A 26,392-nucleotide genomic window follows, 5' to 3' on the forward strand; every position below is an offset into this window, starting at 1 on the left:
GTTTGCAGCAAGCAGGATCTTGAATTTATTGCCAAGGGGAGTGTGTGAGCTGACCAAAATGGAGAATGATGAGAAGTAACTAAATTATGTATGACAGTCTTTACAGAGCAGAGGAAGGAAGAAAGCTTAATGATGTTGTGGTTGAAGGACCAGCAGCAACTGGTGATGTATTGGCTGGAGATTGGTAAGAAGAGAAATGGATCTATGAAGACTCAAAGACTATAGATGAGTGTGACAAAGACCAAGCAGCAGATTTGGAAGGGGGAGGGGAAACCAAGGGCTCCGTATACAATACGTTTTAGTGGCAACAAGCCAGCCAAGTGAAGTTAACTTGACATTAAAAATCATCATCTTAATCTATGTAGCTCTTTCAAGCCTGACTCTTAACCAAAACAAAACAAAACAAAACAAAAGCTATAGTTAATGATGAAGTCTTTTTCTCTTTGCTTTCCCGGCATCCACAAAACGTAGTACATAATTTAATTATTGACTCTACAGGCTGGACCTTGGAGACAAGAGTGATGTGTCTGTGGTGGGGAGAAATTAGATCGAACCAACTGTTTAGTCTCATCATTCTTTCCCCGTTAGGCAAAATGAATATAGTTAACAAGCTTTTGTTTGGATTAGTGGCTCAGATCTGGGATGTGCCGATCAGAACTCCTGATTATTACAGTAGCTATTATTTACGGAGTGCTGACGGTGTCTTCAAGCCCTGTGTGTGACACAGAAAAGATTCTTTTGTCATTCTCTACTCGGGAACCTGTGTTCAGCCAGGACGGGGGGCTATAGGTTTCAATAGAATATTGAACTTCGAGAAAATCTTATTTACTTCCTCGGGCCTATGGCTTCAGAAATCTCCCTGATGGCCTTTCCTATTGACCTGCGCCCCCTTTCTCTGATTTTTTTTTTTTTTGTGGGTTTTTTTTGTTTTGTTTTGTAATCAATTGTAACTGTGCGAAATTTTACACCTGGCCCACCCAACAGGGGAAGGCTAAGAGGTGTGTGTGTACACCGTGCTGGGGTTAGGAAAGGGTAGCAAGCTTCAGCGCACAGCTCTGGCCCTTCCACACCCTTTGAGTGGAAACTAAGCGGGCCATGCAAAGCACAAAATGCAAATGTAACTTCGAGACATTTGTGCCTCTCCTCGTGTCCTGACCGGTCCAGTTTCACGGCACTAGACTCCTTCAGGTCGTCTTTTAGTTACTTGCAAAGAACAGAGATTTACAGAGAGAGCGTTAAGGGGACGGTAGATCCGGGGTGAGGGGTGAGGGTCGGGGTGAATGGTGGTGGAAAGAAACTCCCCATCAACAACGAAAAGCACCCAACTCTCGGATTCACGGATCTGAAAAATGCAACGAAGATCAAGTCAGAGCCCTGGGAGCCGCCACGAGCTTCCCCCGCGGGGCCCAGGCTGGGGACCGGGAACGCGGGCAGAAGCTCGGGGAGCCCGGGGCGCCGGCCTGGGTCGGGGGGACCTCCGGGGCGGGGCGATCCCGCGGGTCCCAGCCCGGCGGCCTCGGGGGCGGCCTCCAGGGCACCCAGGAGCCGGCGCCCGGCCAGGATCAAATCCCAAACCATCCGCCTCAACCAAGGGAGGCCGCCAGACCGGGAGGAGTCCTTCGGGCGCTGCCGGTCCTGGAGGTCGCCGGCCTGATCGCGGGTCGAGCGAGCCGGGTGCCGGGCCGGGGGAGGCGGAGGCGACCTCGCCCGGAGTTCCCCGCCCGGTGCGCGCCCGCCGGGACCCCCTCCCTCGGGCGCGCGGCCGCTCGGCCGAGGTCCCCTTCCGGCCCCGCGGCGGCCCCGCCTCTTCTCCCGACTTCCTTTCCCGGCGCGCGGCGGCGGGTGGCAGCGGGTGGCGGCTGCGATCGCCCACCGGGAGCCGAGGACCCGCCGGGGCCAGCCCTGCGGTGCGGGTACGCGGCGTGCGCGCCACTGCGCGGGGCGGCCCGAGCGCTGGGCGCGGGGGTGCTGGACGCCCGGCTCGCGGCGGGGGCTCGGGGCGGGGGGAAGCCCGAGGATTCCCCCCCCCACCCCTCCCAGGGCAACCTCCTGCGGGGCCCGCGGGCGCCGGCTGGGCGGGCCGGATCTCTGGAGACTCGCTCCCCCCAGGAAGCCGGGGGAGGATGGGGCCGGCAGGACTTCCTGCGCCCACGTGGAGGCTCGGCTTGCGTGGTCTGGCTCGGGTGGGGTCCGAGGGGGCTGGTGGGCGGGGGGGGGGGTGCTGGATTCTGTCCCGGCGGGTTACCCGGCGTGTCCTCCTGGAGTTGCCGCGGCTGGGGTTCGGGGCTCCCCGGAGCGTTAAAGCTGAAGTTGGAGTAACACCTCCCTTTCCCTCTCTGCGTCCCTCCCACCTCCTGTTTAGTGGCACGTACCTAGCGCCCGACCTCGGTTACGGCCGCTAACCCTGGAGCCGGTGGCCGCCCGCTAACCCTGGAGCCGGTGGTAAAACCTGTGCAGCATGGCTGGGTGTTCAGAGGGCTTACAGAGTTTGGGCAGCAGAATCAGGGGATAATCGTGGGTCCCAGTAGCGACTTTTTCACGGTCTCCCAGTCTGAGGCGCTGACCCGCGCAAGCCAAGGGCTAGAGCCTGAAGCCCAAGTGCAGGGAAATTCACACACCCCTTCCGCCCAGATGCTCAAGAATGCTCGGGGAGACCCACGCGGTTCTGGTGTTCCCTCCTCCCTTGTGCTGTTTAGTTTCCCTTGAAAGGACCCCATCCCTTACTGGAAGTTTAGGGGCTGTCCCTGTTGTAGATCAGCTTGTGCCTTGCCCCTTGAGTGAGTAGAGCCCATGGTACTAAACCTCTGCCTCACTTGTAACACCTGACGCTTTCCATCGTTTCTCCCCATTTGATTCAGTACTCAGACGTGATGCTCAGGGGTGATAACATCTGTTTTCATCTGGGGACGCTAAGGGGAAAGACAAGGGACAGATTATCCGGTTAACATCAGAGCTGGGACAGCTCCAATGAAATTTGGCCCGGATAACAATCCTGCGGGATTTAGGGGAGTCTTTGCAAGAAGGGATGTTACTACCTTTGCTAGGAATGAAGCTTGAGTAAGATGATGTGTATAACCCTTCACAGTGTCTGAAAGATAGCAGATGATCGATAATCCATCCCTCCCCCTTGTGCTGGCTCTTATTTCCGAAGGGGGGGAGGTGACGGATGAGAACAATTTGTGGCAAAGGCATTTGTACCAGGTTGACAAAAATCCTATGAGAAAGCAGTTCATAGATGTAATATTTGGGAATGCAGAACTCTACATGCCAAACCTGAACTTCTGGAACAGTAACTTAACTTGATTTTTTTCCTCAAGGCAAGACACTGTCTGGGACTCTGTGATCTGTGATTTCTGACGGGGTAAATGTCACAGAAATTGTCTGACTTTGCAGCTCCAAAGTTGACATGCGGTTGCGTTGATCTGGAAAGCCGGGGTACCAAAATGCTTTTCTCGACCGCTGTTTTCCTTCTAGACCCAGCATGAGTGAAGTTCCCTGCAAAAAACGTGATGACTATTTGGAATGGCCTGAGTATTTCATGGCAGTGGCCTTCTTATCGGCACAGAGAAGCAAAGATCCAAATTCACAGGTAAGTGAGTTTTCTAGAATGTTTGGACACACAGAGACCGAGATAACCTGGAAATGCACAAATCACAGCCGGAAGTGGGTCCTTGGCAGCTTAAAGGCAGAGTAAATCTGTCTTTTGTGCTGCTTCCCCAGGTGCTTACCTTTTTCACAGGCCACCGTTCACGGCCTCTTGGACCCGCTCTGCGATTTGGGGGGTCTGCTTTTTTTGGCTTGTGGGAGCTGCCACCGAAAGCAAGCGAGGGGATAGAGAACCCTTCACAAGCCTCCGGAAGCCGCATGCTCGCTTTGGAGCTCTGCCAGCTTCTGGTTTCATGCACTGCCTGTCCAGGACCTCGCCAGGTCACCACACCTTCCGGCACGTTTCCCTGTAGGTTGGAGCCTGCATCGTGAATGCGGAAAACAAGATCGTGGGCATCGGGTATAACGGAATGCCGAACGGGTGCAGCGACGACCTGCTGCCTTGGAGGAGGACGGCGGAGAGCAGGCTGGACACCAAGTACCCTTACGGTAGGGCCTGGGCTGTGTTTCCTTCTGCTTTCGTGGCTTGGCCTTGCGGGTGCTTAAGTACGCTCTCTTTTAAGTCATCAACAGCTGGGCAAAAGAAAAATCCTACTCAACTACTTTAGCGTGCTGCCCCCGACCCTTTATGCTTCAGAGAGGGTCTGTGATGGAAAGTATGTGAGTGGTCACGCAGCCTGGCCCGGAGCTCCAGGGATCTACTGAGCTCTACAACCCCCGCGCGTGGATGGCGGATGTCTCTGCAGAGGGCCCCAGCCCCTGGCTGGGGCGGGGGTGGGGTATGTCAGAGGATGTGCACGGTGGCTCCACAGGTTGTTTCTTGGCTACCCAGAAGCAAAGCCAGCTAACCAAGGACTGGCCAGGGCTTTGCTCTGATGAGAAGCAGGGTTCCTTCAGCCCCCCTCCAGCCTACAGAGGAAATCTCAGCTCCTCTCTGAGAAGGAGGAAATGACTGTGGGCTGTGATGTGGGAAACAAAGGCAGAAGAGAAGTTAGTAAATTTCCTTAGACTTACAGCCCCTGACGAGTCCTTGAAACCGGTGGAGTGACCTTCCTCTAGAGACTCAGCTGCCTCCGTGATAATACTTTGCTAAGGGGCACAGGCAATCCTAGCCCAACCCCAGGATCCTGTGAGTCTACTTTAACATATAAAATTTCCTTTATCTCTCCCCCCCCCCCCCCCGTACATGTTGGCAATTGTCCCCCAAGCATATGACCCTTTGATATACATCTGAAGGGTCTCATGACTCGGGTTTTATTAGACAGCAATAAGTGACCTTTTCCTAACAGCAGCTAGCCCGCTCAAGCTCCTGGGAACCTTTGCTTCCAAAATTCCTTAGAGACTATTGATGCTATCCCTAATCCCTTCGCAACTGGAAAATACGTAATGGGCCACTCCTCTTGACCCCATGGCAGCTTTTTCTGCTCATGGGTCCTATCCCCGTGCCTTAACCTTTTTGCGCCAAAGACCTCCCAAAATTTTTTCCTTGGCCAATAGCTTCGAACCCTGACATCTTTCCTCCATCAAGCCGGGCATTAAGAAATGGATGGTTTGGCATCCATTTCTCATCCGTCACCTCCCCCCCTGTTCTGGAGGCCTGGCTCTGTATTCCCAAGGCGGCTGGTAGTCAGACCCCAAACCAGACGCGTGGAACCGAAAACCTTTGGCCTGGCCAGCTCTGGTGTCCAGCTTTGAACTAGGGGTGGGTGCTTCCTATAACCTGTTGAGTATCTGAGCCCCAAGAAGAACCACTTCAGCGATTGGGAGGAACAAGCCACAGCCTCGCTAAACTTCAGTTCCCTGGAGAAAATGCATCCAATGTTCTAAAAGAGGGAAATGGGCCTACTTAGGCTGGTTGCAGATTTTTCATAACACGAGGACCTGTGTTTCTGTCTGGAAATGAACGGAGTGCCTCTGTTGGGAGTAAAGCAGACGAAGCCCATCCAAATGGGAAAGATCGGGCCTTTAGGAAGCGAGGGTCGAGGAGTGATGTACGGTCTTTCTGCTTTGTTGACTCTTCTGTAGTAGGCTGGCCTCTGGGGTTTTCTCTAGAAGAATTCCAAGTCTACACTTAGCTGAATATATATATTTTTACTAATGTTCTTGGACCTTAATCATGTTAAATAAGCCTCTTGAGTTTCTTTTTAGATTGCTTAGGGCAACCGCTCCATTTTCTAAAGAAAAAGAAAGACTGCTTGGCAGTGGGGAGGAAACCGAGGATTGGGGGTGGCGTGGGGGTACGGGGCTGCCCAGAGCTCTGGGTTTTCCAGGAATAAAACGTAGTTCAGTGAGTAGGGGGACTTAATTGTCAATTTCATCCTTTTAACTCCAGCACTGGCAGAAGTTCGAACCGTCTTCTCAGCCTTAGCGTTGTAGCTGAGTGGGGTTCCTGAAATGAATAACATGCTAATGTATTTTAGAAACTTTTATGTCATCCTGATTGTGATTCTGTAAGCTTTCCATGGCAAGGAGGAAGGGAAACTGTCTGTTGTTTGCAGGTACATGGCAAAGGTAGTTTGGCACAGTACGGTTCAATGTCCCACGTAGAAACCGTGAGAATGAAAAGTTCACTGTGTTTCTGGTCTACACTGAGACAAAGGACAACCACAGTGTTTTTCACCCAGTCCACACGGTGAACCCTCGGGTCTCCTGAAGGAAGGAGTCTGTAGGTGTCAGTCTTGTAAAAAGCGGAGGCTTCTTGTAAAAAGATTTCAGTGTTTGGACTGGCGTAGATGGTCTTCCTTGATTCCTCAGCAGCTCTCAAGGTGGGACCTGTCCCTTCTTCTTCGGTCACTGCGAGCCCTAGGCAGATCATGGCAGTGACCTAGAGGCCAAAGGCTTTGCCGCCTACTGGCCACACCTGACTTGGAGGTGTTCTTCTGTAGCTGATCCTGTTTGTTCTTAGACACTGCCTTTCCCCAGCCTGGAGGCAAATGCCTTACAGAGCTCCTTTCCAAAAGGAATTAACAAAACAAAACCAAACACGTGGAGGCATTTGTCCAACTTCAACGATTTTTTTTTTTTTTTTTTAAATTGAGTAGTTGCTGAGTTTCAGGACACTGGTTGTCTGTATTATTTTTTACTCTCCATACGCTCCCTCTTGGTTTTCAGAGCTCTTTGCCCTTGCTCGCCCATTATCCATTTCACATGTGGAATGTAGAATGTAGACAATTTCTTTCACTAGAGTAGACTTGTCCTTTGATGTACTATAAAAGTCGTAGACAGTATTAAATGCTTTCTAAAAGGCATTCAGTGTTAACTACCATCATAAGACACGTAAAGATGGGCTTTAAGTCTAAATAATGATGACTAGTTTTAAACTGTACACTCAGTCTTGTTTTATCAAGGGATTTCGGGCCACAGGGAAGCACATGTTTGGATCTCCTTGGAGGTGGTGATAGAAATGTTTGGTGGTAATTGGCCAAAATGCAAGTTTTTTGTGCGTTTTTTTTTTTTTACTTCCATGTTAAGATTAAATTAATCTGACAGATCAGCGATAATGTTGGGATTGGGTGGGCTTGATTTGAACCCTTTCTTTCCTCACCGTCTTTATCGGCAGCCGAGCTGCTGAGGAAGGATAGATGATGTGCTAATCCCTGTAAAGGAGCCTTAGGGATCATCCAGAATTCTAGACCAGCCATGTCTTTGTTCTTTGGAATACAGGAGGATCCTCTCTCAAATGTCAACAACACTTCCCCAACCCCAGTATAATGCTAGTTAAACTCCCCTTATCTTTCTTGGAGATGTAATTGACATGCAGCGTTTTATTAGATTTCGAGTGTTACAATGTAATGACTGGTTATTTGTATACATGGCAAAATGATGGCCATAAGAAGTCCAGTGGACATGGATCACCTTATGTCATTGCAAAAAATGTGTGTGTGTGTGCGATGAGAACTTTGCAGATCTGCTTTCCTAGCGACCTTCAAACATGCAATACAGTTGTCCTCACTGCAGTCACCATGCTGTATGTCACACTCCCCAGGACTTGTTGATTTTATTCCTGGAAGTTTGTACCTTTTGCTCCCCTTCACTCGTTTCATCCGCTCCTACCCCCCACCCACCTCTTGCAACCACCACTCCGTTCTCTGCATCGGTGAGCTTTTTTTTTCTTTTTAGATTCCATATATAAGTGAGAACATTAGCATCTCTTCTCTTCTCTTCTTTTCTCAGAGAGAGAGCCTGTTGGGGAAGAGGGAGAGAAAAAACCTAAGCGGGCTCCACACCCAGCATGGAGCCCCATGTGGGGCTCGATCTAATGACCCTGAGGTCGTGACCTGAGGCAAATTCAAGAGTCTGAGGCCTCACTGACTGAGCCACCTAGGGGCTCCCATTGGCATATTTTGAGTAGAACAATCCATGGTTGATAAAATCTTCTCGATGCCAGTAACCCTTTGCATTACTCTGAGTTTTACGAACCAGCATTGGTGTTTGGAGAAGGTGTATGATGTTCCCGCAATCTGGGGATCCTGCTTGGACCCCTTGCCAGAACCGTAGTAGTGCCTCGGGGTCCTGTGCCCACAGGGTTTGAGCCTGCCCGTTTTTATGGATGGGAAAAGAAAGGCCCAGAAATGTGATGTATCCTTCTTAATGTGATGCAAGCAGGGAGACATCTCCAAACTCTGAGATCTGTGCCCTCTGCTACCCAACTGCCTCCCCCATGGGGCTGGGGAATTCAGTTTTTCTGAAAGGCTGTTTGGGTCGTAGCCCAGTGGAGCACCCGTTCTCTCCCCTTTGCACCGTGCCCTTGAGCATGCAGAGGCTTAGGCAAAGTAACCCCCCACCCCGAGCTCGGGGGCTTGCATGGGTGCCCTCACTTCCCATGGGGCGGCATGCATGGGGCTTGCTTCAGCGCTTCCCCGACGTGGAGCTTGGGAGCCACGTAAGTTTGGGTTTACCAGCAGCATATACAACTTAATTCTCCTTATTGATTCTGTTAAGTTTAGCGTCATTAGTCTTGATCGACACTTTGTGGAGGGGAGAGAAGGTTGGAATACTTGTAACATAATAGGAAGATGGAGCTTTTTCCGGGCTGTGTCTCTGGAGAGGCATTTTTAAAGGGTGTTTTTGTTCTTCCAACCTTGGGATCAAAACTTCATGAAACTATTTGATTATAATGTAGTATGAGTATGGAAAATGAAAATTCCCCCTGCCACAGAAACTGCCTTTTATCTCATTCTTTTCCTGAAAAATCCAAAAGCTAGGGTGCTGTCAGTAACACGAAGTGGCAGGAAGAAGTCAGCGTTAAAAGTGACACCTTTTCACGTGAGTGACAATAAAAAAACTGGGAGGCAGCAGATTGATCTAATTTAACCGTATGAAAAAGCTTTGGAAGATTTTTATTTTTAGGAGGGAGTGGTTGCAAACCCGGGATGAAGTATTCAGCTGACATATTGAGTTCCTTTCTCTTTGTGAAACTCATTAGAATGAAGCACATTTAATCAAAATACCAATTTTATAAAATGGAGGTAAAAATACTCGTGGTAATTCAAGAGATCACACCTTCCTTGGGGCTCCGTAACCAGTGTTGACGACGTAGTTTGCAGACCCGGGAGCTGGAGTGGAATCATCTTCCTTCATCCTGGAGAGCTGTTGTTCAGAACTTGGCTTCAATTAATTAATTAATCTATTTATTAATTAATTTATTTATTTTTGAGCTTGGCGTTTTTTAAGTCGGGTTCCCTCTGCTCTTCCAGCTCGCCTATGTTTTCCTGTCGTGCGGTTTCCTGTTGGTGAGGTCTGTGTGGGTGAGGGGGCCTCTTTGCTTGGCCTCCTCTTCCGTCCTCATCAATCCAGAAGCCCGGATGGCTTTGCCTGCTGTTTCCCAGATGCCCATCACGGGAGGACCACAGGTTCCGATGTCCCAAGACGGGTGGCAGCCTCATTCTTCATGCATCAGGCAGAAATGGAGACGTGGGGCTCCTTCCAGGGTTGGTTCCTGTTTCTGCAGGAAAACTCGAAAAACGAGGTAGTGCTGGGGAGGACACTGCTGGAATTCATTAAGGCATTCTGTTAGCCTGGCAACTTCCAACCGTTTTACCAGTGTGTGGTGGTGCTTCTGTAAATTTCATATTTAAATCTAGTCTTTATTTTTTAGAGTTAGCATATTGCTAAGCATGCATAGATGTCACTTTAGCGATCACTTAGCCATTTACCTTACCCCCTTGAACACTGACATTTTCCTGACTGCCACGCACGTGATGTATTTCTTTGGTATCCAAAAGGTTAGTCTTGAGAAACTAATTTATCAAGAAGTTAGGCGGCTGATCCTTCTTGAGCTGTGACTTCCTCAAAACTTGTAAGAGCTTCTTCGTAATTAAGATCAAATTTGTTCCTTCAGCCAGCTGAAATTGAACGCCCTCCGGTTTTGTTCGGCAGATCCGTGAACTTGATGACTTGCTGTTTCTTTGGCTGCAGAATTCTAATTTCACTTGCAGATTCCTGCTGTCCCTCCCTGCTCGGCCTCCTAGCAGTGGTGGCCCTGACGGTGTGCCTAAGGAGGACCTTTTGTATGAAATAACGAATAAAATCAATGGAAAACCTTTGAGCAAGTTTATCCCAGGAAGAAAGTCCATTATTCATATGAATCAAGGGGCAAACTCAAGTTTCATTGTGTGATGCTTTAGGCAATCGGGGAAATTCACAGCTTATGTGTGAGGCTCCCCCCTGGAAATTAACCAGCTTAATTTAAGGATATTTCATGATCAGGGATAACTGTTTATAAATAGTCTTAAGAAAAGAACAAATCATGATGGGGGGGGTTGATTTATTTGATTTTTATCTGTATTTTATTTTATTACAGATTATTATTTTTTAAGTAATCTCTACGCCCAACGTGGGGCTCGAACTCATGACCCCCAAGTCAAGAGTCGTTTGTTCCATCAACTTAGCCAGCCAGGTGCCCTTTCGTCTACGTATTTGAATCTATAGATTCAGGGTTAATTATTTTTGACGAGCCAAAGATTACTGTTTCACTAGGAATATCTAGAAAGCACATACAGAGAGTAGCACATTCTGCAAAGCATATATAGAAAAGTCTGTAGGAAAACCTAAAATGCTCATCTGTGAGGATTCAGCCTACTCGTAAAAATGCGTTTGTCTGGGTTTTATAAAGACCCAGTTTACTTCATCGAAATTTGTAATACAAGCTTACCTAAATAATCCAAGGGTAGCGATTTCCAAATTAATGAACAGGAAGTGAGCTCAAGTTCATCTTTGTACTCTCTCTCAACATAAAAGGTTTGTTGAGAAACTTAATAGTATCAATAAAATTTTAGGGTCACATTCAACCCATTTTATGTTATAGGTATGGGAGCACGTTAATTTTCTGAGTGCAAGTGGATATTCCTTATGGTAAATAGAACTTCTTTAATTTTTCAATTTCAGTAAGTCTTTGGCCTGGAACTTTGGGCTGCCAGGCAGTGGGGGTGCAGAGAGCAGCTGACAACGATGGGTTTTGTTAGTCTTTGTTCTGCTGATCTATTCTACATCTGTTCTTGCTGATTTGGGCCGATCGTCTCTGAAATCAGCCTGAATGACTAAGGTCTTATTTTGCATTTTTTTTTCAATGTTCAACATTTTCAACATTTCAACGTTACCCTTGTTAATAGTGGTAGAAAAGTAGAATATGTATATACTGTTTGCTCCTGGAAATACGGAATAAAACTGGGTTCCTGGAGATTTTTGGACATATTTATATTGCATTTTGCTTTGACTTCTTAGGACCTTTTAAAATATTTGGATGAGATTTTATATATGTCTTTGCGTATTGGCTAAGAAAGACCCCACAGTGCTTAAAACATCAGTGACCAGATTCCAGGGCAGAATCCCAGACAGGCTTCTGGAGCCTCGGGTCCAGGTGTGCCATGTTTATACCCAGCGACTGTGGGCTTGCTAAACATAACTTGACATTTACTTCTCAATATCTTTATGAAATAAATGATACTGAGAACTCCATTCGTGCTAGAATTCTAGGGAAAAATTAAACATATAGCTTTTTTTTTTTTTTTTTAAGATTTTCTTTATTTTTTTGACAGAGATCACAAGTAGGCAGAGAGGCAGACAGAGAGAGAGGAGGAAGCAGGCTCCCTGCTAAGCAGAGAGCCCGATGCAGAGCTCAATCCCATGACGCTGGGATCATGACCTGAGCCAAAGGCAAAGGCTTAACCCACTGAGCCACCCAGGTGCCCCTAAACAATACAGCTTTGATTGCATTTGATTAGGGACTCGTTTCTCTGCCTGTGGGGCTGAAGGAGGTTCCAAAGCCGCCCTGGGTGAAAGCTTCCGAGCTGTAAAAAGCTGTGGGTGGCAGTGACACAGAGAGGATATTCGCATCTGTATGTGTGGATGAATTACTAAGGGGAGAAGCAGGGTGTATTCTCTCTGTGCTTCCAGTGGTCAAAACTTGTGCCAGCTCTAAGAAGACTCCAAGTCGGACAGAGACAGGATGCACGAGCAGGAGGGGGTGGTTGAAGTTACAGGTTACCCCACAAACATGGAGATTCATAGACATTGGATGAAAAAAGGTTGGAGGGTAGGAAAAGACCCCACGTCGAAGTCCAAAAAAATATAGACTAGAGGAGGCAGGTGTAGAACTCGAGGAGACAAGAGGGTGTTCTAAGACCAAACCAAACGGAGAGGAAGGATTTCAGAAATCCTTTTGTGAATCAGTCAGCGCGACAGTGTTTCCTGAAACACGGTATCAGGGAATCGTGGGTTGAGCGGAGAACTGGTGAAACAAGGGAGTTCGAGCTCAAGGGGGCGCTCACTCTTCCTCCTGCTCAGGCAGGAGCAGGTCGGTCCTGGCCAATTAGCAGAGGGGTAAATTTTATCTCTGCGCTTCTTCCAAATGATAGATGCCGTCGTAAATTTAAAATATTGAATGTGATAACGGAGCATGAATTTTTTAATTCTGCAATTAAAAGACTTTGTTCAGAACGCCATTAATTTTGAGTTTAGGTGAAAGAGGGAAGTGTCGTGGCTCCTCCTCCAAGTGAGTTACAACTTTTTAGGAATTGAAATTCTCACGATCCGTTACGCGCTGTCTGTTGGTGATGGGCGATCAAGACTGTATGTTCTGTCACAATACAGTTTTCAGACGAGGTTCACTTGTGGTCATGCATTCACGCAGCGTGGCCCATGCCAGACTCTCTGCAGTAGTGAGCGAAATGTCCAGGGTCTGTGTTTGCAACTCAGACTCCGTGATGGAGGTAGACAGGAGCGACATCAACACATGCTGTTGAATATTCCTTTCTGAGGAAGTGACGGTTGGGCTGAGACCTGAAGGACCGGATAGGTTCCCAAGAGGTCAAGGTGGGCTGGTCAGTGTTTGGGGGATGGGAAGGACATCCCTTGCTGAGAAGAGTGCTTGGTGCAAGCCCTTGGTCAGGAAGGTGCTTGGAGCATTATATGGGAGGGAAAGGATTTGGCCCACGCTTAGCGGTGAAGGTCCAGGTCGGTCAAGGTCACGGTTGGAGTAATGAGATGAGGCTGGGGACTGTAGGATAAGGAGTTTGATTTACGAGATTGAGCTGGTGTGTAGGGGGTGTGCGGATGGTTCGGGGCAGGAATGGAAACAAGGATGGCAGCCCTGAAGTGACTGGCACGTGTGGCTCTCTGGTGACACTGGTAGGAGTGTCGGAGATGGGTCTGGGTGTATTCTAGAAGCAGCCTCAAGAGGGCTGGGCGATAGGGGGTCCTAGAGGGAGAGGGACTCCCTCAGGCAGTTCCAGCTTGAGCACCTCAGTTTGGGGGAAGATTTGGACCCTGGAGTGTGGGGCATCTGTGAGTCCTCCCTGTAGGGGTGTCACCTAGTCAGTTGGGTACGCGAGTGGGGACAGAAGTCTAGGTTGGGGACGTCCGTGGGGGCATGTTTGGCATTCGGGTGACATTGGGCCGTGGAAATGGGTGAGGGGATGGAGGGTCGGTACAAAGGCTGGACTCTGGGCTGGTCTCTGAGGTCTGGCACGCTGAGAGGTTGGGTGGAGGCGGCAGACAAGGGGGGAGCCCTCAGGGACCTCGGGGCACGCTCTAAGGAGGAGGAGGGAGCCGTCAGCCTCCGTAAAGGCTGCTGAGAGGTTTAAGAAGGGCAACAAATGTCCTCGGTGTTTAGCGACCTGGAGGTCATTACTGACGCTGCCGCGGGCAGTTGTGATGGCACGGCAGACGGAGGGCCAGCAGCAGGTGAGGGGCCGGGGCCGGCATGCAGAGATGGCTTGGAGCTGTGTTTGGAGACAGAGGGCGACCGCGCGACGGGACCCGGAGAAGGGTCTCTATGTCTGTAGGAGACTGAGGAGTCCAGAAAGGGAAAAAGAGGAAGGTCTGCGACGGTGTGCGGGGACGGCCTCCCAGGCAGGTTCGTTAGCGGTAGAAGAGGATCACTAGGTTTGGGGGTAGGGGTGGGGGGGGCAGCCGGCAGCCGGCGCAGAGGTCCACGGAGTTGCAGGGGGATGTGATCCACGGCAGCCTCTCCGTGAAGGATGCGGCAAGGTTGTCAGCCGCGGGGAATCGGGGAGGAGGTTGCTGTGCGGAGTGGAGAAGGCCTGCCAGAGTCACGTCCTAGAAAAGTAGGGCAGGGTCACGGCTCCTGTCTCATCTCAGAAACCAGAGGCAGGTGGGTTAAGCCCCATTTTCTGCACGCCGAAACAGGATCAGTGAGTTGCCTGAGGCAGGCCCAGTAGAGCCGGAATTAATTAGAACACACACGTCCTGACTCCTCTTCCAGTGCTCACTGCTCCGTCCCAGTTTACCCTTTGTAAGCTATTAACGCAAGAGGGAAGCTTGGAGTTTTTATTGTGTGTATTTGCATTCCACAGCTGTCAAGCAGTGATTAGTGTTCTGTTTCAATTCATGTTTCTGGAGTACGTCTTAGGCATCAAACACGCGTTCCCCGTGAACGGTAGGACGCGAGCGAGGCAGGGCTTACCCATCAACGAAATGCAGCATTTCCGCACCCTCCTCCCTCTGACCTGATTGTGTGCCCTCAGCACATAGGGAAGCAATGTAATTAGAGTTCTGGGGGCTTTATTGTCCATAATGGAAACACCACAGTCAGAAATCTCTTTAGCCCTAAGCACTACCATTGGGGCTAAGTGGTTCCCCCGGGTGCCGTGCGTCGCTGCCAGCAGCCTTACTTAGCAAGAGGCAGAGAGGAAGGGGGCAGGGGATGGGGACCAGGGTAGGACAGAGAGAAAAAGAACCGTCTGCTCTCCCACTGCCTAGCCGAGCAGCCCGGGGCTGCCGGGTCTCCAGGGGACAGCCCGGGCCGGAGAGCTTAGGGAGCACGAGCACTGACCAGGCTGCAGTTCTGTGCCGCGCTCTTCACGGACCGTAGTCACGCTAACGGGTCTTTGTCTCTCCCATTTCACAGGCCAGGAGACTGAGGCTCCACAAGGGGGGTGGGTCCTAGAATCAGCAGGTGGAGGGGACAGAGCCCGTGAGGAGTGGCCGAGGGGTCACCCTGGGAGGAAGCGAGAGGAAGGCAGAGCCAGGCCCCAGGGCCTTTCGTCCAGCCCCGAGGAACAAGGGGGAGTGGAGATGGGAAGTTCCAGCGGCCCCAGGCGGGGGCCCCAAGATTCGGGGCTTCACTCAGAGCCTGGAGGGTTTGGCCGCCTTCGGAGTGACTCATCTCCGTCTTCCTGGGCCTGGCCAGAATGCCTTTCCGCTGTCCTTCTCTCCTGCAGACCTCCTCTCTGGGCACAGCGCGGTCATGGAACAGACTCCGGACGTTTCCCAGGCGCGGGGCTGGCTTCCTCTGCCTTATCGCTGGAACCTGTGTTGATTTTCACCCGCAGACTTAACGCAGCCGTCATCATTAACTCTCCACTGGGGCTGTGTGTCCCTCAAAGCCAGAAGGTTGTGAGGCCCAGTTCCTTCCATCCTCCGGATAGAAAGACCACCCACTGCCCGGGGTGGGGGGGGGGCCGGGGGCAGCGGTGTCTGATTCTGAGCAGGTGGACGTGGTCAGGTGAGGCAGACGGGCTGGCCCCTGTCTCCCTCCACCTCTCAGCCCGTTTCCTGCCTCTTCCCGCTGCTTTACCTCTTCGCTGCTCCTTCTCTGTGTCTCTGGCCTCTTGCCTGGGGCTCAGGCATCTCCTGCCGGGCAGGGCCTGAGCTCTAGGGCTGGGCTCCTCTGTTCCCGCAGTCCTAGGAATGCTGTCCTTGTGAGCGCTCCGCCTGCGACCTGCGCTCCTCACTCCACGCCTGCGGGACGCGCCTACAGCTTCAAACTGTCTCCTCTTCCTCCTACTGCCCAGTGCAGGGGGATCGCTCTGCCTGAGAGGCCCTGAGAGTGAGATCGGCTTTGGAGCATGCCAGGAAGTGTCGCCAGGAAGACTGGGGGTGGGGGTGGGGTCGGAGGAGTTGGAGAAGCAGAGGCTGCACATGGTCGACGTGGTCCATGGGCCCGTGGGCACGGGATTGTCTCCAGGACGTGGTGCGACTGTTGTTTCCAAGTCGTCTGTCCCTCCCCCTGCCCCCACCTTTAGTTCAAATCCTTTGAAAACTCAGATACTGACTTCAGTAGCTGCTTGACCGATATGGAAAGTTCAGGAAGGGGAGATAAGGTACTAGAGTGTTGACCTTGCCTGGGGGCTAAATTCTAGCAATGCTTTGGATTTAGGGGAAGCCCTAGTAGTGGACTTTGATAACGTTGGGGGTAGTACTCCAGGGGTGGCGGGAGGCGGGTGGGGGGCTTCAATGCCGAGGCCACTCTGCTGTTAAATTATTGACTTGAAGGATAGGTACTTTGGAGGCTGGCAGTGATGTACGAGGCCCTGTCAGGACAGCTTTCAATAATTAAGAAAAAAGTAGTTGAAATTCCATTTTAGCTCCCGAAGCCCCAGTTGCCTAAATGATCTGTTCCAGGAGCGAGTTCGCGCCCCACCCCTCCATGGACTTTTCGCGTCCGTGGGGCTCCGACCACAGGAAAGAGGGTGCCCGCGCCCCAGTAGAGAGACGCACCGGGGTGCAGTGATTGACAGCTATGGGACCATTGAAATAAAAGCGCATAGATCCTTGTTTCAAGAGGCGATGATGAAAAGAACAGAAATGAAATATCTTATAAAAATTAACTTCGAGTTATTTTAAAAAATGCTCAGGGTCAACTTTGAGCTCGGGCACCATGCGTCGTGTATGTTGTCGGCTGCAGGGTAAAGCCTCCCACCTTTCCGTTCTGGAAGTTCGTGAGCAGATGCTTCCCGGCCCTTGAGTCCTGTCCCTCCGGCCTGTCAGCGAGCGAACCATCCGTGCTTTTCCCCAGGGGTGGCCACCCAGCCCTCGAACCTTCAAGGTCAGGGGCAGAGGCACATTTCCCCAGAGACTTACTGAGGCTCCTGTGGTCCAGCCTGGAGATTGGTGGCAGAAGGTGGTGCAGAAACGGGCTATGTGACCTACGTGACCCTCCAAGCCGCCCCTCATTTAATAGGCTGAGGGGGGAGAGCCTCACCCCCTAAGGAAGTGAGGGGTAGAGCCACGCTGTTACCGCTTAAATTATTTGTGCCATACTTAGCCTTTGTTTAGCATTATTCAAGATGCTTGCTTTCTTTCTTTTTTTTTTTTTTTTTGGTAAAACCTATTGAAGTAACCTTAATAATAGTACTAGCTAAAATAGATGTTGTCTTAGTCTTGTATCTAATAAGATGAAAGTCAAATCTATAAAATGTTGAATCTCTTAAATCTAGCCAGGATGGAATATATCCTGTTAATTTGTCAAACTTTGAGAGAACCACCTACCTGAGACAGTAAGGATTAATCAAGCCCTAGTAAGAGGGAATTTGAAAAATACAGTTTTCTAATTATACAATCTCTTCTCAGTGGTCCAAGGTTAATGCAGTTCTGAATTCTGACAGTTAGTAATAGAAGAGGAAAAAAAAAAGACCAAAGCATATGAATTGTCTTATAATTACCTGAAACAGAGGTTCTCCTTCTAGCAATCAAGAACTTTATATGCATGAATCTGATATTTTCAGCATTTGATTCTTTTCGTTTTAAACAATGGTGAGAATAATTGATAGATTTGGTGTCATTCTTTGCACTTATCAAATACACTTGTAGTACTTGGAGATGTCTTTTGGTCATCGCTTAGTCATAGATGCATAATTCTAGGTAGGTAATTGGCAAATGTGCCCCAAAGGGGACACTTTAGCTATCTTATGAATACTTCCTAGGGACTGTGTACTTTGAAATACCTTGTCCTGTGCTTATTACAGATGTAAAAACTGTGTGCGTGTCAAGGTCGTGAACAGGACCACTCCTCGTTGGTTGGTTTTGGCTCTTATATATTTGTAGCTCTTGCTTTAGTTCTCCCCAGGTGACACGGGGAAAATGCTATCACTAGAAAAAGATACATTTATTCCTTCATTTATTGCTGTCAGATATCTATGGAGTATTTATCATAGAAAAGTCACAGCGAAACCTCAGACCATCCAGTGCAGAGGCCGGTGGAGAAGACAGGACACTGGGTTTTACGACATCGATCTGCTTTCTGAGACTCTACAGATGCAGGAAGACTTAGGGACTGCAGGAGAAAAATGAAAGAGCAGGACAGAGCCTTGGAAGATCCCCCGAGAGGCGAGAGAAAGAAAAGGACCCACGGAGAAGTAGGAGACTCCACGGTGTCTGGTGCCTGAGAGGGTTTCCAGTGGAGAGCTGTTGCTAACTGGGGGCCCAGCAGGCAGGCGAATCCAAAGATTCACCCAGAAAGGCCTGGGTTTGGGTGAAGATCAGGCCACCCAGGGGTGTACGTGGGAGCTCACTCCTACCAGCGCACCTGAGCAAACCCTGCGTCTCTCTTCCCCACTCTCTGTCGTGCCCGGACCTTGAAACTGGCATGTGGGAGCGGTCACACTGAAATCCGCAGATTTCGCAAATCAAGGCCTTTTCTCCCCACCCCCCGCTGGTTGTTGTAAATATTAATAACATATTACAGAAGTCAACAGTTTTCCATAGTCATGCTTTTTAAAAAGATTTACTTATTTTGAGAGAGAGAGAGAACGCACCGGCGGGGAGGGGCAGAGGGAGAGGGAGACTTAAGCAGACTCCATGCTGAACGTGGAGCCCCGCACAGGGCTGGATCCCATGACCCTGCGATCATGACCTGAGCCAAAACCAAGAGTCGAGGCTTAATCGACTGAGCCGCACGTGTGCCCTACAGTTACACACTTTTTATATGGCGACCCAGCAAACAGTTCACACCTAAAGCGCGCGCGCGCGTGCACACACACACACACACACACACACACACACAGTTTTTAGGAACTCAGACAGTTTTTAGGAACCGGACTTAACCTTTGCCATGTAGGACGCATTCTGATCTCATCTGTTTTCATTCCCCTGCGTTAAAAAGAGGGAACAAGCTGTTTGGAACTCACTAAACTGATTTCTTGACCTACAGTTTGAAAAGTATTGGTTTAGCAAAAACCAGAGGTTGTAGATGCATGATGAAGTCAAGAGATGATTGTTTAAAAAATAAATTAGTCTTGCAGTTGGAGGCAGGACGATTTCGTCTTGAAAGGAAGAAGAAAAGAGATCTGAAGTGCCGAGAAGGTGGCGTCTTGAGAGTGGAGACCAAGGACATGCAGAATGGAGAGAGCCTGAGTTGGAAGGGGCTGCGGCCTCCAGCGGGCTGGGCCAAGGCTGCCTCTTGCCCTTGGCCTTAGGAGAGAAGGCTCAGGATTTGCTGTCGAGAGACTGTCTTGGAGAAGGTCAGCTGTTCTAGAGGAAGGAGGGAGGAAACTGGACACACAATAGGAAAAAGCTGGGAATTAGATGACTTGGTATTTCAAAATTCATTTTTATTTAGTTAGTTGGAAATGCATGTTGTTGGAGTGGGAAATACAGGAAGGACACGTCTTATCTAGGGTCACGTAGCTTCGAGCGGCAACTGGGCCTTGAGTACACTGCTAATTAGCTGAATTTAAGTAAAAAAAATAAAGATCAAAAGGAAGAATTTAAAACTTAAAAAATAGAGTCTCCCATGTGTCCGACACTCGGTTGTTCATACAGCCCAGTAGGCCGTGTTTCTAACAAGAAGCTTTGTAGTTTTCTTCTTGTTATTTTGTAGCTAAGAGAAGGGAATTCTGTTGATCATTCCAAGTTTCATTTCTATCTGCTGCCCTTAGTACGGGGATGTCGGATGGGGCCCAAGAGAATCGGTTTCACGTGGTAATTTTCATGAATGAATCCAGACCATACAATGTTCAATATTATCCCAAACTGCCTGGGATGAATCGGAGGAAGACCGTTGCAGTCAGTGGGACCATTCTTAGAGATTCAAAAGAAGATGGTAGTCACAGTGAGTAACAGACTCAGAAACTGTAGTTCTGGAGATTAATACCAACACCATCAAAAAATATTTTTTGATGGGAAAGCCTCTTCTCGATATTTGCATTTAAGAGGACTTCCTGGATTTTCCAGCATCACCATCAACAGTTGGAGTCTGCATCTCCTTCTTTATTCATTCAATAAATATTTCACCCCCATTATGTTCACGGCAGGGCATCAGACCCTGGGAAATTTACAAAGAACCTCGAGACCTACCGGTCTCTGCCCTCAAGGGGGAAATAAGAGAAACCATTACATCTAATTGTTTTTAACAGTGAGCAAGTGTTAATCCCTCCTGGGGTACATCTTGGTCACCAGGGAAGTGAATGGGGCTGAAGGGGGCCTCTCTGAGGCCAGTGTACTCAACGCCACTGAGCCGGGGAGCCTTTCTTCTCTCTCCTGCCATCCCCAGGAGAGTGGCTCAGGTCTCTCTGTGGCCAGCAGGCGGGGACTATTCTCTGATGGTCTGTGATCTTAATAAAGGCTCATTGACTAAGCAAGTACATCAGGGCTACAATGTCCAAGAACTGTGAATTTAAGCTACTCTTCATTTAAGGCTCCCGTGCTCCTAGAAGAAACTGTTCAGGGCAGAAGGTTGGTCAGTTGGAGAGGATGGCGGGCGGGTGGGGGTCCCCTGGAGGCCCCCCATATTTATAATTCCAGCAGTTTTGTATGATTTGGACCACGGCCAGATTGTCATTAATTTGTTCAATAAACATTGACTTTGGCACTTGTGCGCTTAGTATGTGTTAGGTCTCTTGGGACTTACTGGAGGGTTCTGCAACAAAGTGTTTCTGCAGTGCATCTGCGTGTTGGAATCAGGCGGGAAATCTCTTAATCCCAGGCCACACCCCAGATGAGCAAGGACAGGTTTGCAAATCACTGCCAGGGAGAGGATAATCGAGTTTTAGCAACGCACCCAGAAACTTAAATACCAGTGTACGAGAGCAATGGGGCGGCCTCCCAGTGCGAGTAGGGGATTCCCAGCTCAATCACAGCAGGGAGGACCACTGCCTTGAGAGGAGGAGCGCCCTTGTGAGCTCGTTAGGGGATGGCACACCTTGCCAGCGCCCGGGAAGATGGCCGGACTTACAGGTTTGCAAGAGAGGAGAGGAGGCTGCTCCCTTTGATTGCGTTCAGGCAGATCTGCGAGTGACCTCGGATCACTCTGTGGGGATCATTGGTGGAATGGGCCATGATAGCCAGAACTTGGCTTTCCAGTAAGTAGAGGAAACTTTTTCTTACCTAAGACGAACCACTGGTTATCTGCCAGCATCCTTCTCGTGTGTATGGGGGTCGAGAGCCGTGAGGGGAAGGAAATCCCTTGGGATAGAAATGCTCTGCTTCACCTCCTGACCCTTGCTCTGGAAATCGCACCCTGCCCTCTTCACGGTCACGGCCAAGATCCCCGCATGTGCGTATCAATAGGCAAATGAGCCATTTTATGTGCGCAGTCCCGTACCCCAGGGTCTTGTGGAGCCATGAGCTATTGCCCTGCTCAGGGTGGGCGAAGATACTTGACCTTGGCCTCTCCTGGCTGCTGGGGTGCTTGCAGACCGAAGGCTGCCAGGGCGAACAGTTTTGCGGCTAATCACCAACCTGTCGGGCTGCGTGGCCCTCATTTGGTATTCTGTCCTTCCTCTTCCCGGGTCAGTTTTTAAGAAATCGAGTCTGTTATACACGTTTTTGTTTTTTCCCAAAGAGGGGCGAGTGGAATGCTTCAGCTGCATTAGTCAACTCCTCGGGAGTCGCGATGTTAAGTTTTCCTAATTCCTTCTCTCTCAAACCCGCAGTGTGCCATGCCGAGCTGAACGCCATCATGAACAAGAACTCGGCCGACGTGAAGGGCTGCACGATGTATGTCGCCTTGTTCCCGTGTAATGAGTGTGCCAAGCTCATCATCCAGGCAGGTAGGAGGGGCCCCCTCCCATTTGTCACATTGCATCGCCGCCTTCTTGTCGGGCTTGATCTGAAATCGCTGTTGTTTAGATCCAAATTAATTGCACTAGCAACTTCGCAAGGTACTTCCTGTGTTCTGTTTTTGACTGGTGCCAGGTAGTCTAAGACTAATTGTGTCCTCTGTGATTCTTAGCATGTTTTTAATTTAGTTTGCAACTTCTTAAACTGCCGGCTGCCGAGAAACAACACAGGCAGTGCATATAATTACTGCCAATTCACCGTTCTCCGACACGTCGTGCATAGATTAGGGGGAGGGAGAGAAATGAACTTCTGTCAGAAGCAAGGTCAGCTGGGAGTCTGTATATGAAATTTTAATTTTTATTAATATATGGTAGAGGTTTTAGGACGCAAACCTATCTTTGCATATAAATGTCATCAGACTCGAATGGTACTACTGTAAGTTTTCCTTACATTACAGTTACCGTAAATCTACGCCATTGTATTCTGAATATTTCACCTTTTTCATGCTGTCACATCTGAGATTCGGCTGCACTTTGTCTCCATAAAACTCTCAGCTTGGATTTAAAGACTTACCATGTTAGCCAGATACGTGGTTTAAAGGGCCTGTTTATCAGGAGCCGGCGGGTCTCCGAGGTGAGGAGGTCCGGTGGCAGCAGAATCAGGGGCCGGCCCCCGGTGAAGAATGTTCTGGGCTCCTTCCTTGGTGGTGCACGACCCTCTGGGCGTTTTCTTCCCCCCACTCATACCCAGCTTCCCTGTAGTCCCCCCGGAGGCTGGGGGAGAAGGCGGGCGCTGTGTCCCTCCGGTTAGCGCAGCCCTGGGGGACAGGAAAAGAAAGCGGATCTGCTGTCGATGGAGCTGCCTGGAATCAGTTCTTAGAGCCATTTTCAGAAGCAGGGAGGGCATTTACCTCAGGTTTTTGCCAGCACGCTCCACTCCCCCCTCCCCCACCCCCAGCCTCAGCCTCTTGTGTTAGGAGTAGTCGCCCTGTGAATAAAGAAACCGGATTGCCCACAGTAAAGAAAATTTGTTAATCGGATCAAGACTTGACTACTTGACATGTTTTCACTTTGCATTTGTTTTAAAAAAAAAAAATCCATAAAGACTGGAGGGCAGATTAAAAATAATCTGTCGTCTGCTGCCTCGGAAGGTGGCAGAGACGGGTGGCGGTAAGTGGCCGTTGTGGGCGAGCAGGCTCGGGAAGGGTAATTCATCACGGACGCTTCGGGGCTCCGTCTGCCCCTGCGTGTCTGTCGCAGTAGCTCTGTGTGTCTATACTAACGGGGCTTCTTCTGCTGCTGTTGCCTTTGAAGGTATAAAAGAAGTTATTTTCATATCTGACAAATACCACGACAGTGATGAGATGACTGCCGCGCGGCGCCTGTTCGATATGGCTGGGGTGGCCTTCAGGTACGTGGGAAGAGCTCGGGGGAAGGGTGGGCGGAGGCCGGATGAAGAAACGCATTTGACCTTGGCTGACATTTAATTTCTTCTCGAGATGCCTGACTTCCACACCTGGAAGCCTCTTTTTAAGTGCCGTGGGCTGAGGATCTCGAGATGGTGTGGGGAGTGGATTTTTTGAAAGCAGGGACAGGAGTATCAGAAGATAATCTGACGGATGATACTGCGCTTGAATGTTAGGAGTTTTCCGGGGCTTGGGCTAAATTACTCCAATAGCGAGAAATTGTGAAATTCACAGGTTTCGTAATAGTACCATTAAACCTTGGTAAATTTTGTAAATGTAACAACTCTGACATTGGGAATTTAGGATGAAAGGAACCTGCAAGGTTGAAACACCAGGAATTCTTCTGACAGCAACATTTTAAATTGACATTGGAAGTCATTTCGACTTCTACGGTTATCTTTGCTAGGCAAAGATTGGGAGGTATGTTCTCCTGGCAGGTCCCTTCAACCATCTTCGATGCATGGTGGAAACTTCTTTTGGGATTGAAAGCTTTCAAAGCAATTCCTTTACAGTAGCTGTGCTCATCACTGGGGACAGGGGTTATACATAATGAATCTCTTGAACTGTTGTGCCTTCTGAGACTTTAAATCCAGATTATTTACATCATAATAACAATTAGGTATTAAGCTTTTACTGGCTTTTTACAAGAATGCAGTTAGTCCCCAAATATTTTCCTTTGAGCTGTTTTAGAGGCTACCTGAGTAAATTTTTACATCTGCATTTTTTTGAACGTGACTTTAAAAATTCCTCGTCACTAAAGCTAATTTTTTTTGTTTGTTTGTTTTGCTGTTTGTACAAGAGGCAAAAGGAAATTTACCCTTTTTTGCTTTTGAGCAATTCCAAGTTGGCTGCAAAAGTTTCCTAGGAAGGAAGAGAAATCTGTTGGGAAAGCTAGTAATCGGGTATCATGTTGTGCAGCTAACTTGTTAGAAATCCTTTGACTCCCTGATAATTCGTGAAGTCAGCTAGCTGGAGAACATACAGACGGAGCCACTGCATGCATCTTTTTTTTTCTTTTTTTGTCTTAGTCTTTTTGGGTTTGTGTTCCTCTCGGTATGGTGCACTGTAATTGGCTCCTATAGAGATAAAATATCAAGCGAATCCCGGGAAATTTTTTTCCTCCCCACAGAAAATACTTGAGCCAAAGTAAACAAATTGCTTTAACTACTTGCTGGATAATATCTTGATATATTTTGTTTTTTGTGTTTAGGAAATTCACACCAAAGTGCAGCAAGATTGTCATCGACTTTGATTCAATTAACAGCAAACCGAGCCAGAAGCTTCAGTGAGTTACATCTCATTAAATCTCCAAAAGATTGGGATTATCCTCTTCTAAGAAGCTGCTCATACCTTTCATCTTGAAGTTACACATAACTTTTTAATAGCCAGTACAGCAAAAGTAGATATCTAAAGAATGTAAAGCCTCAAATCTTCCCGACTGCCTCTCTGGTCACATGGAATCTGCATCTGTTTAGACTGTTGATTTAGGGCTTAAAACCAAGGAGCGGGTAAATGGCCTTTCTCGTAGGGCTGGCCTGGGGTGCCTCCTGCTTTGTTTCCTGGTTTGCTGGGATGCTGGTGGCTTTGGACAGCCGCTCCTCGCTGCTATAGGTGCGGGACGACAAATCAGTAATTGTAGTGTTCCTGGTAGGATGAACGCACGCACTGATTTAAACGTCTGACCCAAATGAATCATAACTAACGTGTAGTGCCCTTGAGTGGGGCGGGGGGTGGGGGAGTAGGACCCCCTCCACCATGCCAGGAGCTAATGGGGACGTATTGGCTTCAGGGCATTGAGAGAAACCACCAGCCACCCACCCAGGCTCTCCTGAGAAGCCATGAGCACAGCTGAGCCCGGGCCACCTTCTCTGCCTCTGTAGTCCTGCTGCCCCCGGGGGAGGTGGGGAGGTGGGGGGTGGTGGGGGGGTGGGGGGAGGTGGAATGTTTTTCTTCCGGAAGTGGGGACCCGTGTTGGTTTACACCACACACGAGCTCTTACGTTACTTCAGCTGAATAATGAGTTGTTCCTGGAGCAACAGAGACAGCCTGTCTCCCCTTGTCGACCCCCAAGACCATGGCTGGGGCATCAGGGTCATGTGGCTGGAAGTGGCACGGGCACCTGCTTCTTTTACCCTGTGGAAGCATCACTGCTCCTCCACGTGCCAACCTGGTTCACGTCCAAGGCTGCTCGGCAGCCAGGGGGTCAAGGAGCTCCTGCCCTGTGCGTGAGACTTGAGGGAATTCAGACTCGAAGTTGAGTCCAGATTTGTGGGTAACGGGAGCCCACGATGCTGCCGGCACAGTGTCTTCACCTTCCCAGTCCTGGCGGCTCGGGGCTGTGACTGTGAGCCTCGTCTCTAATCTCCTTTCATTTTTATGAAACGTGCTCAGTAGCTTTGTTGAGAAAATGGGTTCTTTATCCTAAAGATGATTACCGTTCTAAAGTGCTCTTCTGATTTCATGAATTTTTATTTTGTCTCTGAGGTTTTGTGCTCTGTATTCTAGGGCGATCTGTAATTTGGTTCCTCACCGATAATATTAAAATCTTATTAAAATCTACCGCACGGAAGTATGTTCGTTTTTATATTTTCACTAGAGGCTTAACTCTCCATTTCTGTCATTTCTGTACTGTCTGTGGAACACATCACATATGTTTTCATGCTGAGAGGACATGACAGTTTGAGGGACGGGTTGGGTGCTTCCCTGGGGTTGATGGGTGATGCGTCTCTAGGGACCGGGTTGAAGTCTCAGGTGTGGGCCATCTCATGGGTCATCTTGTCCCCCCAATGGGTCCCAGGCTCCCCACTCCCATGACACTTCTGTTGCCTTATTCTCTTTCTAAATCTCTCTTTTCTTTCTCTCTCTTCTCTACCCCCCCAGCCACTTGGCTCCCTGCTCTAAAATGCATAAGGCAAAAGGTACGTAGAAGAAAGAAATCGGTAAAGATACTTAGAGAAAGAAAATATATTGGGTTTTTCTGTAGCTGCCCATTACGCGTCATGAGCCCTGTTGGCAAGGAGTATGTAATTTTTATGTCACATTCGTAAATACGTCTAAGGGCTAATAAGCCAGTAGTGCAGC

At 49.2% G+C, this 26,392-nt stretch overlaps 1 protein-coding gene across 2 annotated transcripts; it reads left to right on the forward strand.

Annotated features, from left to right (window-relative positions):
* Positions 1 to 1,789: 1,789 nt before the first annotated feature.
* Positions 1,790 to 25,870, forward strand: DCTD (dCMP deaminase). 2 transcript variants are annotated; one of them, XM_032329108.1, is made up of 6 exons: positions 1,802 to 1,913; positions 3,475 to 3,589; positions 3,960 to 4,095; positions 21,720 to 21,836; positions 23,160 to 23,256; positions 24,522 to 25,870. In XM_032329108.1, the coding sequence occupies exons 2-6, from the start codon at positions 3,482 to 3,484 to the stop codon at positions 24,598 to 24,600; spliced, it is 537 nt and encodes a 178-aa protein (XP_032184999.1). In that variant the 5' UTR covers positions 1,802 to 1,913; positions 3,475 to 3,481; the 3' UTR covers positions 24,601 to 25,870. The 2 variants fall into 2 exon arrangements, with proteins under 2 accessions (XP_032184998.1, XP_032184999.1); XM_032329107.1 differs by lacking the exons at positions 21,720 to 21,836; positions 23,160 to 23,256; positions 24,522 to 25,870 and adding exons at positions 9,303 to 9,574; positions 9,947 to 10,210 and having other exon boundaries at positions 1,790 to 1,913.
* Positions 25,871 to 26,392: the final 522 nt, after the last annotated feature.

Source organism: Mustela erminea, chromosome 21, assembly GCF_009829155.1.
Source record: "Mustela erminea isolate mMusErm1 chromosome 21, mMusErm1.Pri, whole genome shotgun sequence".
NCBI lineage: Eukaryota > Metazoa > Chordata > Mammalia > Carnivora > Mustelidae > Mustela > Mustela erminea.

Excerpts from the sequence above, each read along its gene's own strand:
- DCTD (XM_032329107.1), top strand. The coding sequence starts at position 3,482 with ATGAGTGAAGTTCCCTGCAAAAAACGTGATGACTATTTGGAATGGCCT. Across the intron at positions 4,096-9,302 it reads GGACACCAAGTACCCTTACG|CTCGCCTATGTTTTCCTGTC; the intron begins GTAGGGCCTGGG and ends CTGCTCTTCCAG. Across the intron at positions 9,575-9,946 it reads AGGAAAACTCGAAAAACGAG|CCAGCTGAAATTGAACGCCC; the intron begins GTAGTGCTGGGG and ends TTGTTCCTTCAG.